General features: G+C 32.0%; 1 protein-coding gene across 1 annotated transcript in view; it reads right to left on the reverse strand.

Moving 5' to 3' along the window:
- LOC114326574 (discoidin domain-containing receptor 2-like) overlaps positions 1 to 21251 on the reverse strand; it is a 675178-nt gene that overhangs the window by 193293 nt on the left and 460634 nt on the right. Inside the window, exon 7 of the mRNA XM_050661786.1 lies at positions 8434 to 8636. Coding sequence (XP_050517743.1) covers positions 8434 to 8636 — 203 coding nt within the window. The remainder of the gene's footprint in view (positions 1 to 8433; positions 8637 to 21251) is intronic.

Genomic DNA, 21251 nt, shown 5'->3' on the forward strand with positions numbered 1-21251 from the left:
ATATAGCTGTTTTATACAGTGCATTCAGAAAGTGTGGAAACGGTCTATTATCTCATGACTTAATTATTTTCAGAGTTAAAGCTCTGACGGGTCAATTTTTATTTTTAAATTTTGATTTTTTGACGCATATCCCATAATAGTGACGTCATCGATTTGGGAGTGATGACGTCATCGATAATTTTTTAAATGAGAATAGGGGTCGTGTGGTAGCTCATTTAAAAGGTGATTTAATTCTCTATTCAGTAAAATAAACACGAACATCATTACTTATACAAGGTGGCCAAAAAGTCATTTTTGAATTAAATTAATTGACACAAAAAGAAGAATGTATGTAATTTATTTAACTTAAAATACATTTTACTGGTACCAGAAAATATGAAAAAAATATTTATTTCATAAATAAACATTGTTTTTCATTTAAATTAAATGTCAAACAGCCACCCACCTGCCTCTTAGCAGTTTGAACATTTAATTTAAGCGAAAAGCAATGTTTATTTGTGAAATAAACATTTTTTTCTCTTTTCTGATAGCAGTAAAATGCATTTATTTGAGCTAAATACTTACTTACTTACTTACTTAGTCCTAAGCCTTTCTACTGTTAGGTGTAAGGCTGGCGGAGTTGAGTTTAGAATTGTAGTCTGCATGCTTTCCGATATTGCGTTAGGTTTCTTGCACTTTCCAATATCAATCCCTGCTTCTCGACTTCTTTCCTGATTTCATTTACCCACATAACTCTTGGTCTTCCTCTTTTGTTTTTCCCCTGCACTCTCGTTAAAAGACCTATCGTTGAGTTAAATAAATTACATATATTCTTGTTTTTGGTGCAATTAAATTAAATAAATTTTTTTTTTTTGCCAAACCTGTACAAAAATGATGTTAATGTTTATATTACTAAATAGAGAATTAAATAACCTTTGAAATGAGCTACTAGACGACCCCTATTCCCATTTAAAAAAATCATCGATGACGTCATTACGCCCGAATAGATGACGTCAATATTATGGGATATACATACGTCAAAAAATCATAATTTAAAAATAAAAATCGACCTGTCAAAGCTTTAACTCTGAAAATAATTTTTCATGAGTTAATAGACCTCTTTTTTGTATATGCCAGCTGTTTCTTTAATTATCTTGTACATTTTGAAGCTCTCAGGTTATTTTTATAATTTTTCTATCTCTGCACATTTTTCTGATATAGTCGGTTAGCTAAACTCAGACACAACTGGCTAGTGATTTTAGTAAGTAATTTTGCCAATTTGGTAAAATTTGCAAAAAAATAATTACTAAATAGTTAATAATTAGTAAAAAAACTATTTTTAATGGGAAATAAACCAGAAATTTAACAAAAAAATGATTTTATTAACGTTTCGAAGCCCAAATTGGGCTTCGTTGTCAAAATACAAAATACTACTAAAATAAACAAAAATGTTGTTGCTAAGTAAAAAAATTCTTCTAATAATTTATTTAATCTGACTCATTTATATTGGCAATTCAGACGTATATTATACATTTTAAAGTAGAAGACTTTAAAATGATATCGCCAATATTTATGAGTTGCGTTCCTGGGACTGCTTTACTAAAAGATAGTTCATTCGATTACATGAAATCAATCCCAACTCAAGAATATCCGTCACAAAAAAATCATAGCATGTGATCTATCTTTAAAAAGACAATCACATGCAATGGTGACAGTACAATTCTCGCGTTAGAGATTCCATAGTAAATCACGAGGGAAAACCAGGAAAAAACCTCGTGATACTATCCGGACATCGTAAGTAAGTCTTACATTTAATTTACTTTCAAAAAACTAATACCAAATTCTGACTTTAATATGCTTAAATTATAATATATCTCTAACGCGAGAATTTTACTGTCATCGTTGCATTTGGTTGTCTTTTTAAAGACAGATCACATGCTATGATTTTTTTTGTGACGGATATTCTTGAGTTGGGATTGATTTCATGTAATCGAATGAACTATCTTTTAGTAAAGTCGTCCCAGGAACGCAACTCATAAATATTGGCGATATCATTTTAAAGTCTTCTACTTTAAAATGTATAATATACATGTAATAATGTTTTTAACCATCAAACTTTTGGTGAATAAAAAACTCAATTGTGTTTCTCTCTGTAAGAAAAAGGAACTTTATTATTTTATGTACAATATTAACGATTTACAAAAATGTTACCTGTAAGAAAAAGAAACAACATTTAAAGCTTATATTCTAGATTTTAGTTTATAATGCTCAGCAGGTAACAAATATTTCAATCATCGAAATTAATTAATTGTCACTGTCAAAACACCTCACACGTCATAAGTCATAAGTCAACATAAAAATAAAAAGAAGAACTTAATGTTTTGACAGTGGCGTAACAAAATGAGAATATAAATAAATATTAAAAGAAAAGCTATTAAAGAAAAATAAACAATAGTTTTTCTTTACATCTCCCCCCCTTGGAGAAGTTTCAAAACAAAAATTGAACTTTCACTAAATATTTTCTTTTAATACTGGAGTAAGTTTAGTTATATGGAAGAGGTTTGATTCTGTTTTCCTATGCCCAGTATCAACTTCGTAAATTGAATTGGAAATCTTCTTTAGTATTTTGTATGGTCCAATCCTTAATTCGTCTAACTTTTTTCTATTTAGACGGTTACCGTTCTCCACATATACTAAATCCCCAATGTTCAAATCAATTTCCTTCCTATGTCGATCGAACTGCTTTTTATTATAATCATGTGATTTTTTTGTATTTTTCAAGGCAACTGTTCTATCTACTTCGAGATCTTCATCTGTGACTTTAGGTTTTAGTTCATTTGGTAGGATGCTTACACTTTCTCCTTCTACTAAATATTTTGGTGAAAATTTTGTGATGGTATGTTCAGTTTCATTATATTTTTCTATACATTTTTGAGCAATTGTTGTCCATGCTGTTTTCCTGTCACCTTCATTTATTTTGCATCTGATTTTATTAACCAATGTTTGGTTTAACCTTTCATTGATACCATTTGAAAATGGTGCATCAACGGCAGTAAATATCATTTTTATGTTATTGACCTTTAGGAAATCTTTGAATTCTTTTGAGTTGATGCCAGGATATTGATCAGTCATCACAGTTTTAATTTTGTGATCTTCTGTTACCTTTTTAATTAACTTTATGAAGTCATCAGAGTTTTGTGTTTTTGATGTCAAACAATAGGCATATCTTGAGAAATGGTCTGCTAGGAGATGAAGATATTTTTTTGTTGAACGAGATCCTCCAAAACCACCAATGGTGTCAATCGAGACAATTTCAAATGGATATGTCGCTGGTCCTAATTGTGACATTAAACCATAGTCAGGTTTCCTTCTTGATTTATTTTTAATGCAGATATCACAGTTCTCACATATTTTCTTAATGTTAGTAGTCATATTGTTGGCTGTATAAAATGGTGATATTTTATTTAACATCTGGTTTGTTCCTAAATGACAGTAAGTATTGTGTACACTTTTTATCAATGTTTTACTTAAATCTTCAGATAAAATAATTTTGTCTTTTCTGTTTGACTTTTTATAATAAATATCATTCTTGAAACTGTATTTAGTCTTATTATTTTGTAGATCAATATTTGAGAGTTGGTCAATTTTTATATCTTCCAGATTAATCAAGTTTACTACTTTTAATACTTCATCTGTATTTTCTTGAGATTCTAAAACTGGATTTCTGCTTAAACTGTCTGCTTCCTGGTTATATTTTCCTGGATTATACTTTACTTTAAAATTATATTGAGATAAGTAAAATGTCAAGTCTCCCAATTCTTCATCTGTTCTAGCTTTTATGTTTAAATTTTCTAAAGGTTTGTGATCTGAATATACTATAAACTCTTTTCCAATGAGCAGATGCTGCCAATATTTTATAGCCTCCTTTATCGCTAGACATTCTAAATATATTGCCTTCTTTTTCTTTTGACCTTCCATTAATTTTTTGGAAAAATATGCTACAGGCTTGCTACATCCGTTTTTATCAATTTGTTTTAATACAGCTCCTACTCCTTTTATGCTGGCATCTGTATATATATTAATTGGCAAATCAGGGTTGAAAATACTTAATATTGGTTCCGAACAAAGTAATGACTTTATTTTATCGAAAGATTCTTGACATTCCTTAGACCAAATAAAGTCAACATCTTTTCTCAATAAGTTGTGCAGCGGGTCTAAAATGATTGCAATATCTTGGACAAACTTATGATAATAATTGATTTTTCCCAAAAATTGACGTACATTCTTTCTAGTTTGTGGAACAGGGAAATTTTTCACAGCAATCAAGTAGTCTTTTACAGGTCTTATGGAATTATTTTCTATTATGTGTCCTAAGTATTTTACTGATTTTTCTGCAAAGGTACATTTCGAAAATTTTAGTCTAAAACCTTCATTTAATATTGCATCAAATAACTTGGACAAGTGTAATATATGTTCGTCAAAGGTTTTTGAAAAAATTAGGATATCATCTATATAATTGACTGTGAAATCTGAAAGTTTATATTTTCTTATAATGCTGCTTAAAATACGTTGAAAAATTGCTGGAGCCGTTTTCAAACCAAATGGGAGGCAAGTCCACTGGAAATGGCCTTCTTGTGTCACAAATGCTGTTTTTTCTTTATCTTGTACTCTCATTGGAATTGACCAGAATGCTGAATTTATGTCTAAAGTAGAAAAGTACTTACAATTGCTAGTTTTTACCATTAAGTCCTCGATCAATGGAAAAGGTTGCGATTGGGGAACAATGATTTTATTTAGTTCCCTAAAATCTATGCAGAGTCTGGTCTTTCTGTCCTCTCCTTTTTTGAATGCAAGTGTCACTGGAGCCGCAAATGGACTATATGACTCTTCAATTAAATTATTCTTCAAAAGTTCTGCTATCTGACTTTCTATCTCTTTTCTATCTTCAATGGTACATCTATATGGACGTTTGGAGCAGTATTTATCTACAACTAAGTCAATATGAGCTTCATACTCTCTTATAGTACCTACATCATATTTGTCTTTAGCAAATGCTGATTTATATTTATTAATCAATAGTTCAATTTCTGATTGCTGATTTAAATCTAAATGATTAATTTCTATTTCAAAATTGTCAGTATTTATACTCTCATTAAAATTTATTTCATATTTGAATATATCATTAATCTTTTCTTTAGATGCATTTAAATACATGTTACCTGGAAACTCAGGAATGCTTTCTTTATCAATAGTTGACACATTTTCAATTTCTTTAGAGCTGTTGCATTGTGTGATCCTTAGATCCTCATTTTGAATTAATCTAAAACTTTTAATACAATCTAACCCAATTAAAAAATCATAATTGAAATTTTCATCATCTACAATAAATACATCCATTTTTTTTTCAATGTCATAGATTTTTATCTTAAGTGTTACTATACCATTTGTTTTTTTCACACCATTAATTGTCCTCAAGTTTACTATTTGAAGGTCACCTCTATTATGTGCCTTTATCTGTAATAAGTTTGCATTAATCAATGATATACTTGATCCTGAGTCACATACTCCATAGATCTCTAAAGTGTCATTTAATAGTAACTTGATTCTAATTAGTGGTGGAATTAACAGTTTTTTGGATTTGTTTCGTTTAATTCTAATTCTAGTTTATGGTTGTTGACAGTTCTTACCTCTTGATTTTTCGGGACTTCACTTTTGCTTCTGTACCAGCAACTTGATTCCAGATGATAACGTAAACCTTTTCCTTCTTTTTCACAAATTTTGCAGGCTTGTTTTTTCTTAAAGTATGGTATTTCTTTTTTTTCTGAAGTCTTCATTTTTATTAAGTGTTCTAGACCTCTAATTTCATTGAAGAGATCTTCCGTTTCTTTCAAAGTGTCTCTATCAATTCTATCAGCAATATAATTTGGGAGTCCAATAGCTATCAAATCAATCATAATTTTTTTATTCAATGACTTGTTTATTTGTAGTAAGAGTCTTTCCTTTTTAAGAGCATATTCTAATAAAGAACCATTCATGTATTTGAACTCAAACGCATACCTCACTGGAGTCCACCCTTTGTCTGCATAGGTATCACAAAATTTGTTTTTCCATTCATCCCAATCAGAATTTATTAAATATTTTATAAGCATTGACCTGTACCAATCCACACATGATCCTTCTAAAAATAGTCTTAGAATTTCAATTTTTTCAGTATTTTGATCTATTTGCAATCTTGTGCACTCATTTTCAAATGTTTCCATCCATTGTAAAACATTCACATTTTTTCCTGTAAATTTTTCTATCACAAATTGTTCTGATACTTTTTTTTTATTAAAGGATTCAATACATTGTGTTTCATTTGACTTTGATACTCTCTCTAAGATCTGTTCTAACGTATCTAGTGAGATACCAGGTGTGGATGTTAAAGATTCTCTCCCTTGAATGTTTTGTTGTTCTAAGAGAAAATCATTGAATTGTATATTCCCATATTCGTCCCTATAAACTTTCAAAATATCTTCATCTGCGATCCAAACTTTTCTTGTAGTGCCCCGTTTTGTTAGAACCCGTTTTACTTTCTGAAAAGCTGCTGTCGTCTGGATTTTTTCATGATAGGAAATATTTTGCATATCATTAGGTATTGAAAAAATTTCATTTTCCTCAGTCTCAATTGAGGTGATCGTGATGATATTTGTTTTTGTATCAGTCTGCAATGATTTAACGGTAAATTCAAATCTCAGTTTTGCCATTTTATAATGGAAAATTATTATATTTCTATCAGCAAAAATGTTGTTTTGTAATAATGTTTTTAACCATCAAACTTTTGGTGAATAAAAAACTCAATTGTGTTTCTCTCTGTAAGAAAAAGGAACTTTATTATTTTATGTACAATATTAACGATTTACAAAAATGTTACCTGTAAGAAAAAGAAACAACATTTAAAGCTTATATTCTAGATTTTAGTTTATAATGCTCAGCAGGTAACAAATATTTCAATCATCGAAATTAATTAATTGTCACTGTCAAAACACCTCACACGTCATAAGTCATAAGTCAACATAAAAATAAAAAGAAGAACTTAATGTTTTGACAGTGGCGTAACAAAATGAGAATATAAATAAATATTAAAAGAAAAGCTATTAAAGAAAAATAAACAATAGTTTTTCTTTACATACATACGTCCGAATTGCCAATATAAATGAGTCAGATTAAATAAATTATTAGAAGAATTTTTTACTTAGCAACAACGTTTTTGTTTATTTTAGTAGTATTTTGTATTTTGACAACGAAACCCGATTTGGGCTTCGAAACGTTAATAAAATCATTTTTTTGGTAAAATTGTGGCTTATTTCCCATTAAAAATAGTTTATTATAAAAATGCCACAAGGAAATAGCTTCAGAACAACAATTAGTAAATATTTAGTAATTTTGACAATTTTGGCAAAATTGACCAAACACAAAAAAATTACCCACTAAAATCACCAGCCAGTTGTGTCTGAGTGTAGCGAACCGACTATAGCCACAATTTTTTCGCTTCTTTATTTTTTGCTTGATTGATTTATTTACGTTTTTGTATTGTTGCTCGTTTGTTTTTGTATTTCCTCCTTTCCGGTATTCATGCCTTTATTTTTTGTGTTACCCATTTTGCTTTAGGACATGTACCGCCCTCCAGTTTTGTTGTATGATGTTCCTCAGGATCTTCTCTAACTCTCTCCATTTTTATGTAGAGTTAATTTGTCTTCATCTGTTACTTTCTATACTTCTTTGTGTAATTGTTCTTTAATCTGTTAGCAGAGGTCAGCTCCTTACAGTATTCTTAGATTAATTCTCCACTTTATTCCCGGAAAGAAAGAAAAGTCTGGCTTATGCAGACCAATGTTGCCAAAACTCTCAGGCACGTGTTGCTATTAGACTGCCGATATACGATTGCGCCTGTGCCGATAACTACCACTGTGACAGTGACAATAAACGTGACCATCCGTTCCATTCAAACTCTTCTTCTAGGAGCGTATATTATATATTCTTTGGTGACAGTTTTAGTTGGCATACTCCTTTGATACGTCTAAAGGTGGGAACCAATCAATGTAATGTAAATTTATAGGTTTATATTTATATCGCTATATTTACTACCTCTACTAGTTTTATCTCTTTTTATCTCACAACTTAATGTTTTCCATCCTTTGCGTTATTTTGCCGGTGATTAGCGCGCTCATCACCGTATATGGTAATTTTTTTATTGTGGGAGAACATGGAGAAAGTGAATTAAAAAAATTGGGGATTAGGTTATTTTCTTTATATGCTGTAAGTTTTTATCTTATGTGTTATTTTTTACTTGAAGAGATATTAAGATAGTGTTTTCCTAGCATATTGCCACCGTTCAGTGGCATTCTTCTATCAACAACAAAATCAATAGGTACACGGTATGTGCATTTCGTGAAAAAAGCAATCGACACCTACCTTGATGATATCCGTGGCGGCGTAATAGTTCTCCGATATGATGGCACCGCCGTTCTGGGGCAGCGTGCCGTTCTGAACGTCGTAAGTGGGCGGCGGGCGTGAGGCGGGTGGAGGCGGCGGCGTCATGTTGTAGAATGCAGCTGCCGGAGGCGGTTGCGTCGAATATTTCATTTCCTCCGGAAAACTGTTGACACTCGTGAAATCTGAAAAAGAAGAAGAAGACATGAGGTTATGCCACTGCTGGCCTTAAATTAAATGAGTTATAGGGAGACGGTTTTAGAACGTCATGGGACACGTTATTCGCAGGAAAATGGTAGGTTAAACCGATATAAAGGGGTTTTTCTTTCGTGGAGATATCTATTAATTATTGTTTCTTTGCTATGTTTTTGAAAATTACTTGATAATGCTAATTATAATGTATATTCGACATCAATATACCAATATACCTACATTTAATAATCAAATATAAAGTCTTAAGATTATCTTATCAGAAAAACTGAAATCAAGTATTATTTAACCACATCACAACATGCAAAACAACCAAAACTCTGAGATCTATCCTGTCCAAAACCAAACCTAACAATACTTAAGAAAGATGCAAAAACTGCATCTATAAAATACCCTATGAATGCAACAATTTCTACATGGGCGAAACTGCAAGACCAAAAGTGTCCACGAGTGACCAAAAATTTTTTGGAAAGTAGTAAGTATTAAAATTAGTTTAATATTTAAATAAAACACAAATAAACTGTTAACATATGTATTTTATTTCGTTGAAATCATATAATAGAAATATAACTTTTTATGTGCGTACAAAATACATACACATTCATTTTTTTGCATATATAGTAACTATATAACAACACGCATTGTAAAATGTGTTTTAAATATTTTTATTGTTTATTTTAATAATTATAAACAATAGAAAAATATGCTTACTGTCGAGTTTAGTTTGCAAATTTCATTTTTGTTTATAAACATTTTTTAATTTAAAAATCACCTGTTGAACGTTTTCATCTACAATGTGTAGCTTTTTCAAAATATTGAAATGAGCGAAAAGTCACTTTTTTTGCTTAAATGTTAATAAAAAACCATCACGCAGCAAGAATTTCGATACTCACACCGCTTTTTCTATTGACTTCCCCCCATTCAAAAAATAGTGGCCAGGAATTTTTCGATTTTTAAAATAAATGCTTTTCCTGGGGTATACATAGTTTTTTGATAGAGATTCTTTTTAACAATGCGAAAAATCCTGTTAATGCGTTTGCATACCTTTTCACCACTTTTAGATAGATAGATAGATAGATAGATAGATACATTTATTTCCTTTTAAAATTTTACAATTTTATGGAAAGGGTGAGAACAAATATTTCGTTCCTTTTTCTCATCCCAAGAAACACACAATATGTTTATTTTAGGGATAAACAAAAGAAAGAAATAAATAAAAAAAAAAAAAAAACAACGAGTTATATAAGAATTAATTAAAGATACAAAGTATAATTTACGTATTTAACTATTCATTTATGATGAAAGACCTAAGTTTTAGAACATTCCAGATATAGCTAGCTATTATTTTAGCTGAATATACTGTAATGTTATTTAAGGTATGAGTTACAGTATCAATATCGGCTATATAATTAATGGATGATTGTTTCATACAAGAATATATTGGACAATCAAAAAGTATATGTTCAATTGTTTCTAACTCCTTATTGTTACAAATAGTACAGATTTCATTAGGATTAATTTTATATGTAGAATCCTTATAAGTGAACGTTAAGCAGAATGAATTACATAATCGAAGCTGTGCAATAGTTCTTGTAATCTGGATGGGCATTTTTAGGCATAAGTATTTTTGACTTAATTCGGAAAGAGCTAGGTGTTTATATAAGGGGAGAAAATTGGATTGCTGACAAAGAGAAATATCTAATTCTGAGAGCTTATTTTTAAATTTGATTAACAAGGCTTTTCTATTCAGTTGTAGGGAATGAAGGGAGAGATTATTCCAAATAGGTTCAGCATCAATAAAAGTAAAAAGTGATTTTACCTGCGCTGCCCAGTTATACCTGCTATCGGTCTCCATCAGTTGTAGTTGACGAAAAAAGCACATTTTGGGGTAACGGGAATCGTCCATCATATAAATTTTCTTTAACCAGTTTAGTGTCCACTTGAATATATTATACAAGAGTTTGACTCTGCCGCATTCTACTCTGACTATGTAACCGGGTGTGGATATGGGAAGCATAAGAATTCGTTTTAGGAATTGTACTTGAACTTGTTCGAGAACATCTACATAACGGAGTGCCCATACAGAAATACAATTGGAGATTGTACTTGTTACTAATGCATCAAAAAGTTGTAGCCTCGTTTGCATGCAGTCAATTTTAAGTTTAGCTAGAACAGGTATAAGTGCTCCAGTTGCTTGTTTAGCTTTCGCATTACTCACATCTGCCATTTCACGGAATAGAGACGAAGAGGCAAAAGTCACTCCAAGGTAATTATAGGTGTTAGTTAATAGAATGGGATATTGATTGAAAGTGAATTTAATATTATTTTTTAAGTTATAAGGACCCCTAGAGAAACACATAATTTTAGTTTTAGCAGTATTGACAGTAAGTTTGTTTTGTTTGCAGTAATCCTCCAACATTTTTAATTTTTTTGATATATCGATCTCCGAGTGACCTAATATTACCAAATCGTCAGCGTATAAAAGCATAAGAATTTCATTTACGTTATTAACATTGATGCCTTCTGCTCCGCGGCTTTTAAAAAAATCTTCGATGTCTGCAAGAAATAACGCAAATAACAAGGGACTGAGGACTTCTCCCTGTAACACGCCCTCACAAATGTTAAACGATTTAGTATATTGCTCGTCAGCATTAACCCTAAAGGTAGCATTAGAATAGAAAGATTTAAGTAGAAGTACAATTTTAGAGCTAATACCTAAAGCAAAAAGTTTAGACCAGAGCAACGCGTGGTTAATGCAATCAAAAGCCCGCTTAAAGTCAACAAACAATACAAATAGCTTGCGCTTTTTAAATCGGAGACGAAATTGAATGATGGATGTAAGAGTATAGACATTATCGTAACAACCACGTTCTTTACGAAAACCAGATTGGGATTCGGGAAGTATATTAAACGATTCTACCCAATTGACTAAACGGTTCAAAACAATTTGCATGAATACTTTAGTAATGCAGTTTACTAAAGCAATTCCCCTGTAATTGGAAGGATCGTTAGAGGGACCTTTTTTGTGGAGCATTTTTAGAGTAATTTTCGACCAACTATTAGGAAAAGTGGAAGTGTTGAAGATAGTATTGAAAAATGAGTTAAGGTATAAGATCCAGTTATTTGGTAAGTATTTGTAAAACTCATAGGGAATATTATCAGATCCTGGAGCTTTGTTGTTTTGACAGGAATTTAAAGCTAAGTAAATTTCATTGGTGGTAATAGGATTATCAAAATACGGATTCCTCGCATCGAAATAGAGGGTTGTGTCCACTATCCCGGCTCCCATAATTTCAGAGTAGAATGTTTCCCATGTTGCAGCAGGTAAAGATATGTAACTATTTGAAATATTTCGAGCTCTTTTAATATGAAACCAAAAAGTTTTTGAATCAGTAGAGTTAGAAATATTACCAATAATATTTTGTTGAAATTCAGTTTTTTTTACTTTTAATAATTTTTTATACTCTGCTTTAATAATTAAGTATTCGTTTTTAGTTTGATTTGAGAAATTGTTTTACTCTAGAAATTAGCCCTATTTTTGAAATTCCACGCAAAACATCATAAGTGCGACTTCGCAACGTCTCTAGTGGTCTTATTATCTCCCAGAAAAAAACACAGGAATATTCATAAGACATTTCTGAGAGTGTTGAGATGCTGGACGTGCTGTCGTTTACCTGGAGCTCTACAGGTCTCGACATTTACATTTGAAACTTCTGCTTTCTTCCTCTCTTCTTCGCTTAATTAACAACTTCAGAAATCTCGTTTTGTAGACATTTTCTAGGTAGATAGGAAAGTGAGCAGATCCGGAGTGTACGAAATCTCGAAAATACAACAAGAGATACAATTCGATAGCATTTCTCTGAATTAGTTTCAATCTTACTTAGATAATAGGAAACAACTGGTTAGAGCAAATGATACGGACGCTAGTCTCAAAAATGTTGTATGTGGGGTACCACAAGGTTCAGTATTGGGTCCTCTATTTTTCCTTATCTTTATTAATAACATCACTAATTTAAAAATCGATGGAAACATTGTTCTTTCTGCTGATTATACCAGTATCACTTGGAGCAACTCTAATCTTGCAACTCTTCATGCAACTGTAACTTCTGATCTACTTAAAATAAAAACCTAGTCCGACTTTAAGTTACCTTCTTTCAACTTGGATAAAATATCCTATATATAAAGGATCTCTTCTACCTTTGCTTCTTAATAAGAGCCAAATCAATACGGTTGATTCTGTAAAATTTTCTGGTATTTTTTCATCCTGGTTTCAAAGGAAATCAATTTAGCATCTTCAAAAATAACATATTTGTCTTTGTTCGAGTCACATCTTCGATATGGTCTTCCTTTTTGGGATTCTACTACAGCTGCCAATACGATGTTATCTTTAAATTATAAAAATGAACAATACGGTATCTGTTTGGCCCCAGGAAGAAGAAACACTGCAGAAGCTACTTGAAAGATCACGGAGTTTTAACACTTCCCTCTTTATATATTTCAGAAACTGTTTGCTTAACTCGTTAACAACAACATGTCTTTTCAGCAAGATTTAATCATGACTACTCCACCAGAAATTCTACCTTTGATGTCTATTTACCGATCCCGTCCACTGAGTTAATAAAGAAATCTATATTATATTCTGTAAAAAAACTACACAACTATTTCCCTTTACAGATTAATATCATAAATCTGCAACATCAATATCCCCAAGTTCCGTAAAATGACAAAAGTCTACTAGAAATTATAGTACCTTTACGTACAAGTGAGTAAAGTATTATTATCTGTATTTAGATATTATAGGTTGTGGCATTTGCAATTTATTTAAATTTTGCAATAAATTGTTTTTTTTTATAATGCCTCGACAACTAATGGCCATTGGCATGGTAGGTATTTTTGCAGTTAGGTACCTAGTGTCGTGGGTAGTGTGTGTTGAGTAAGTGTCTTGTTACTTTGCAAAGTCGACGTCATTATCTTTGCAAAGAGACGCTAATTGTATCCGAACGTCTGCGGTCCCTCCGGTAAGTGCCGATCCCACAAGGACAGAAACTATTTTTATTTATTAATTTATAATAAACGAAAAATCCCTGACCCTGGTGAGATTCGAACTCACGACCATTCGGACCTTTCAATCCAAAGGTAGGCGCTCTTACCACTGGGCCACAGAGGAGGTTAATAAATTGTTTTGTTTTATTTCGTTGCCTTTTAATTTGTAATATTGACAATTTATCTAATTTCAGTATTGTTATTGTTATTTTCTGAGTCTTTGTAAGCTTTGTACATAAAATTTTACATTTTTCAGTGACAATAAAGTATATTTATTGCTATTCTATTCTGTGTTACTTGTTTATAATTTTATAGTTTATAATAAAGAAAATAAAATATAGACCTGGATCCCGCGTACCAAAAAAAGTTGATTAATAGCAAGCTGAAAATTTGTTAATAGCTTAACGGTGTCTAGTCGGATAAACTTTGATGTATGGGAACACTAGAACAGGGGAAGTTTTAATTGTGGAACAAAACGTTAGGCTACGAAAACATTTCATGTATTTTGTCGGACAGAACTACCAATCGATTTGTTACCATTTCATTAAACTCTCATGCAAAAATCAGACTGGCGTTTATCAACAGAGAGTTTACTGAAATGGTAACAAATCAATTGGATGTTCTGTCCGACAAAATACATGGGACGTTTTCGTAATCTGACGTTCCAAATTGTTAAACTGTTTTAAACTGTTTTAAAATCTTTAAACTACAAATATTGTTTTAGAGTCCGATCCTGTAAATAGCATTCATGGCAAACTAACACGTCCAGAGGGAAATAAGAAAAGGACAATATTAATGGAACTAGAAAATATAAAAGATATTATTTGAAATGCAATACGGATCTTCAAGGGAAATCTACGACTACACGGAACATTTTAAGTTTGTTACTATAAAGTTAAGTGCGATACTTGTTAGCATGGAGAAAAGGGAATTATATATATTGAAATTCACAATCAGTGGAGTATTTTACTTAAATTTTCATTGCTCAAGCTGAGGAACCTGCTGTGCAACAAAGATCTAACAACTTTTAGTATGGTATAACTAGACCCAAACCCAGACATCCAAAGTGAAAGTTATCCTCCAACAAAAAATTGTTCTATATGGTCCACATAATGTTCAGAAAAATGTCACACCATTTTGAGCGTCGGGTTTGGTGGGAGAGGGGGGAGAAATCGGTAAATTAGTAGTGTTTTACGTTTTTCGTCAATATTTCTAAATATATGCGGTTTAGCATGAACAACCTTCTATACAAAAATGTTCTACATTAAATTTGAAATAAAAAAGGTCCAATGCATAATCCTTCTTAAATGAACGGTTCAAAAGTTACGGAGGTATTATAGTATAATTGGTCCAAAAAAAAACCTAACCCAGACATCCAAAGTAAAAGTTTTCCGTCAACACCAAATTGTTCTATATGGTCCACATATTGTTCAGTAAAAAGTTACACCATTTTGACCGTCCGGTTTGGGGGGGGGGGGGAGATGGGGGAAAAGTCGGTAAATTAGTAGTTTTTTTACGTTTTTCGTCAATATTTCTAAAACTATGCTTTAGCAAAAACAATGCTCTATACCAAAATGTTCTACGTGAAATTTAAAACAAAAAAGGTCCTATACATAATTGTTATAAAATCAACGGTTCCAGAGTTACGGAGGGTAAAAGTGGAGGTTTTCGATACTTTTTATTTTCTTTGGACAATTTATAGAAATTTTCTTTAACAGGGTTGTGTTTTGTAAATAAAATTTGCTCTTTCAGTGGCCGATGATATGTTAGTGATAAGCCCTTAAAGAAACGTCAACCTCACCACCCAAAAGCATCATAAATTGCCCAGATAATATAAAAAGTATCGAAAACCTCCACTTTTCACCCTTCGTAACGCTGGAACCGTTGATTTTGTAACAATTATGTATAGGACCTTTCTTGTTTTAAATTTTATGTAAAACATTTTTGTATAAACCATTGTTTACGCTAAAGTATAGTTTTAGAAATATTGGCGAAAAACGTAAAAAAACTACTAATTTACCGACTTCTCCTCCATCTCCCCCCCAAACCGGACGCTCAAAATGGTGCAACTTTTTACTGAACAATATGTGGACCATAAAGAACAATTTGCTGTTGGAGGAGAACTTTTACTTTAGATGTCTGGGTTAGGCCTTTTTTGGACCAATTATACTATACTACCTCCGTAACTTTGGAACCGTTCATTTTAGAAGGATTATGCATAGGACCTTTTTTATTGCAAATTTAATGTAGAACATTTTTGTATAGAAGGTTGTTCATGCTAAACCGCATAGTTTTAGAAATATTGACGAATAATCTAAAAAACTACGAATTTACCGATTTCTCCCCCTCTCCCCCCTAAACCCGACGCTCAAAATGGTGTGACTTTTTTCTGAACATTATGTGGACCCTATAGAACAATTTGGTGTTGGAGGATAACTTTCACTTTGGATGTCTGGGTTATGCCATTATTTGGATCAATTATATCATACTATTTATTACAGTCATAACTTGATTCAAGAAGTAAGCACCACGCGGAGAGAAAATTGTAATTGAGAGAAATCTGTAATTATTGAGTGCCCAGTACGCAAGAACCAAATCATGGGCCTTTAATGATAAGCGCATATACTTTTTCAGTAATGAAATAGCCGTGTTCATGCCAAATGGAATATACAGAAAATATTGAAGGTGCTTGAATTAAACAACTAACCCAAGGCGTACCACCCATAAAGACCTCTAGATCCATCAGAAAGCATTTTTCGGTGAGAGAATTTACGTCAAATCGACACAAAATGAGTTTTCTTTTCAAACTGCTACTTTGTAACGCAATCTTTCCTTCAATCTCTGCTACAGAATGGTTAAGTGCTATGTATGATTAGTGTGACCAACTCTTTTTCAGTCGAATTCGGGACAAGGCTGAAAAAATACCTAAAATCCGGGATTTTTCAATGAAAATCGGGACATTTTTTCAAATATAGAACTTTAATACATATCATTATTTTATTGATTATTTAACATTTTTATGTTAACAAAAACATTTTTGATGGGATGGGTTGTAATGATAATTACATTTTTGTTAGTTTTTGACGTTATGACTTTATCTCCGGAAATCCTTTTCAAAAAAGGAAAAATTATAGAATCAACTGACGTTGGATTTCCATGTAAATAGAAACTTAGGTTAATATAAAAATATATTTATCATTGTTTGATATTCATGTTTTTGAATCGTCTTTTCAGAAGACGATAAAGAAATTGTCGACTTTTTTGCTTCCACCAATTCAATTTGATGTGAATTCTCAGAAAAATAATATTCAAAAAAAAATATTCAAAATGTCAAAATAGAATTTTACCAAAACGTAGAAAATTCGGATGGCCCGGAAGCCTTGTTCGGGACGCCGGGACACGACTTCGTAATCCGGGCCATGTCCCGGATTTTTCGGACTATGTATGATCCATATTGTTATACGGCATGGAGACATAGGCGCTAAAAATATCTTCCATTAATAAATTGGAGACCTTAAAAATGTGGACCATGCGAAGAATGGTCCGTATACCATGGGCAGATAGGAAGAGAAACGAGGAAGCCTTAAGTAGAGCAAATAGCGAGAGATAATTGCTTAACTTAATCAAAAATTGGACGAATCAACGAAAAATTGGATAGGTACCTGGGCCATATCCTGAGAGGATAAAAATACGCAATCCCTCGACTAATCATCCAAGGAAAGAATGAGGGCAAGAGAGGAGTAGGTCGCAAACAAATGTCGTGGCTGCGAAATATAAAGAACTGGGCAGGCGTAAATAACACTGTTTTTCTTAGTTTTCTTTTGCGGAGAGCGTTCATGCACACCCTGTATATTGTTTAAACACCTTAATGTCTGGTTCTGTTTATTTCTTTTTTAACTTAAGAAGTTGTTACAAATTGTGTACAGAACATTTAGAGTTTTTTCTTCGATATTTATAAGTTGTTTTTACGTTACATCTTAAATTTTTATCGGGCGCATTCTAATCCAAAACTAATCGACTGAATTGGATAAATATTGTTAGAAAAAAAAAACGCGAGATCGAGATTGTTATTTTAGCAAGGAGTGCGAAAACAAACTCTGCTTTTTGGATGCTTTTCTTTGGAATAAAAACATTGTTTTTGTTTCGTCTCGGCCGATTTTTTACTTAAAATAAACAGGTATATTACGGACCGATTCGTTTTCGCGAACGCTATTTAAAAGGTGCATAAAAAATTATCGAATAAATTAAAAATATCAAAAGGATTTTGTAAATCAAATCATTATAATGGAAAACATCATAATGTTTATTATGCAATTAGCTCAATAAAATAAAATAAAATCAAAATGTAATTCCTTACAGGTTGGAATAAATTTTTTTATCAAAGTTTAGGTCCAAACAAAAGATATTTTGTCCAAACATCGTAAAAAAGGTTAGGTCCAAACAAAAGATGGGTAATTTTTGCACTTTTTTTTGTTTTTTATTACTATTACTGTGGTAATTCGTGATTTTATTAAGGATTTTGCAATTTTTTTCTGCAAAGATGAAAAAACAGTCTTTTATATCAGACTTACTAAATTAAATTTGACCCTTAATTTATTTAAATAATTATAAATCAAAATTGAAAAACAAATTTTTAAAAAAATATTATTTGTAATATAAATAAGCACTATCAAATATTTCGTTTTTCAGAGAAAGTTGCGCTATGATATCACTATAAAGTGACAAAAAAGTTGGTTGATAAATATTGAGTAGTTTATGAGATATATTTAATTTGTTTATAAAAAATCGCTATTTTGCGTTTTATTTCTATGCCTGGATCTAGTTGGTCTGTTATGACAGTTATAAATATGTAATTTTATGAACTTTTTCAACTTGGGCTCCGTTTAATTGAAGCTCTACATCTGGATGTGGGTTACGACTAAAGACTAAAAGTTGGGTTAGGTTTTGAGCTTAATTTAATGCCCATTTCCTCTCCTACTTCGTGAATACGGTCAAGTATAATTTGGAGAACTTCAATATTTTCTGACAGATCTACTATAGTCTGCGTATCTAATTATATTAAATACACTGCGCGTCATAGAAAACGGGCACCCTAAAAAATGGGTCATTTTTGATTCCGCGTATCTCCTTAACTTGTTGTCCAATTTAAGTGATTTTTTGAATATGTTATAGCCTTATTTTTTGTTAATATCCCTGTAATAATATTTTTGCTAAACAGGTAAATTTTCATTGTATATCGGGTGTCCGAATCAAGCTGTGTTTTTTTCTCAAAGTTTGCAACACCCTGTGGAATATTCTAGCCTTTATAAAATACTGAAATTAAATCCCGACTATAGCCTCAGGTTTTCTGAACATTCTGTTTTTTTATTCATTCTCTTATGTTGGATAATACAAAATTTATGTACTTTAACAACTAGTCATGTTCTTCATCAGTATAGGTTGTTTGTAAATTAGTGCGACAAACTTTAACGGGCAATTCTGCATGAAAAAATAATGACCGTTTGCTTTATAAACTTATATCCGCAAATGCTTCGTTTACGAGATACGGGATGTTGAATTCTTTTTACAAACTGACGATGTATTTTATTGCCCTAAAACCGGTTGAGATATGCAAATGAAATTTGGTAGCTTCTAAGAGATAGTTATTGCGAATTTTTTGACTTGCAATCAAGAATTTTATATTCACTATTGATACCCGTATGCACGCCAATGGTGAATATAAAATTCTTAATTGTGTGTCAAAAAATGTGCAATAACTACGTCTTAAAACCCACCAAATTTCATTTGCATATTTCAACCGGTTTTAAAGCAATAAATAAATCGTCAGTTTGTAAGAAAAAATTCAACATCCCGTATCTCGCAAATGAAGCATTTGCGGACATACGATTATAAAGCAAACTGTCATTATTTTTTACTGCAGAATTAACCCTTAAAGTTTGTCGCACTTGTTTAGAAACACCCTGTACTGAAAAAGAACATGGCTAATTGTTAAAGTACCTAACTTTTGTATTATCCAACATAAGCAAATGAATCAAAAAACAGAATGTTGAGAAAATACGAGTCTATAGTTGGGTTTTAATTTCAGTATTTTATAAATGCTAGGATATTCCACAGGGTGTTGCGAACTTTGAGAAAAAAACACAGTTTGATTCGTACACCCGGTATACAATGAAAATTTACCTGTTTAGTAAAAATATTATTACAGGGTTATTGACAAAGAATGAGGCTATAGGATATTCAAAATATCACTTAAATCGGACAACAGGTTTAGGAGATGCGCAACCTCAAAAATTACCCATTTTTTAGGGTGCCCGTTTTCTATGACACGCAGTTTAGTTCCCCGTTAAAAATAAAATAAAAATTCCATTTTTATTCAGTTGCAATGCGAAGGCAAAACAATCTTATTTTTCACTTAGAATAGGGAGCGCAGTCCAGAACTCTGAATCGACGATTTTCGACCCTTATTTGAGTCTCATCGGAGAGACATAGGCCTGCTGCTCCATACTCTGAGTGACCAACAACGAGAGTTTATCCCCCACACCGCAACTGTCGTGAATGGATTAGGTGACTAGCGTCATCTGGCAATTGAAAGGTAAAGGTAAAGTTTTCAATCCTAATAGCAATTATTTATAATATTGAAAAATATTAAAAATATTACTAAAAGATTTTTAAACAGAAAACTTATTGGTCCATTTTCCTGGTGACACCTCCATGGCTTCTAAAAATTGCAAGCCAGGTGAATGCTGAAGCGAAGAGGACAAGAGGGAATTCAAAAAACTTACAATTCACGACCCCGTCTGTTCAGCTGGTAAAATCCAACGGAAAATGGACCTAGTTACTCAAAGGAGTAAAGACCAATATAAAAATAAAATAAAAATTCCATTTTTATCCAGTTGTAATGCGAAGGCAAAACAATCTTATTTTTAAAATTTTAAAATAAAAGATTTTATTTTAAAATGAAAATTTATTTTTAAATAAGATTGTTTTGTCTTATTTAAAAATAAGATTGACTGAATAAAAATGGAATTTTTAATTTTTATTTTATTTTTATTTTGGTATTTACTCTTTTGAGTAACTAGGTCCATTTTCCGCTGGAATTTATCAGCTGAATAGACGGGGTCGTGAATTGTAAGATTTTTGAATTCCCTCTTGTCTTCTTCGCTTCAGCATCCATCTTTTTTTTTTGTCTTTAAAGAGGGGGGGTCTGGAATCTTCAAAAGACACCTCAGTCCAGAACGCCGCCTGACTGACCTTAGTGCAGGATTCATTCTTCGTAGTACCAGCGATAGTTCCCGAGGTGCTTTAAAACGCTCTCTCGTCGCCGAGGCTACGCCGAATGCCTACCTGCTAAACCAGACCCTCCTCTGTCATCCAGCGCTCCGAAAACGGAATGGCCGCTGCAAGGTCGACATCGCTTCCGAAGCACTTTACCTTCATTTATCCACAGACTGTAAGCAAGGAGGCCCTTCATTTTCCCCGTTCCCCCTTTTTTTGGTCCCAAGATTGGGTTTTTTTTTGAGCTTCTTTCCCACAGTCTGTCTCATACA

The sequence above is a fragment of the Diabrotica virgifera genome, chromosome 9 (assembly GCF_917563875.1).
Source record: "Diabrotica virgifera virgifera chromosome 9, PGI_DIABVI_V3a".
Classification (NCBI taxonomy): domain Eukaryota; kingdom Metazoa; phylum Arthropoda; class Insecta; order Coleoptera; family Chrysomelidae; genus Diabrotica; species Diabrotica virgifera.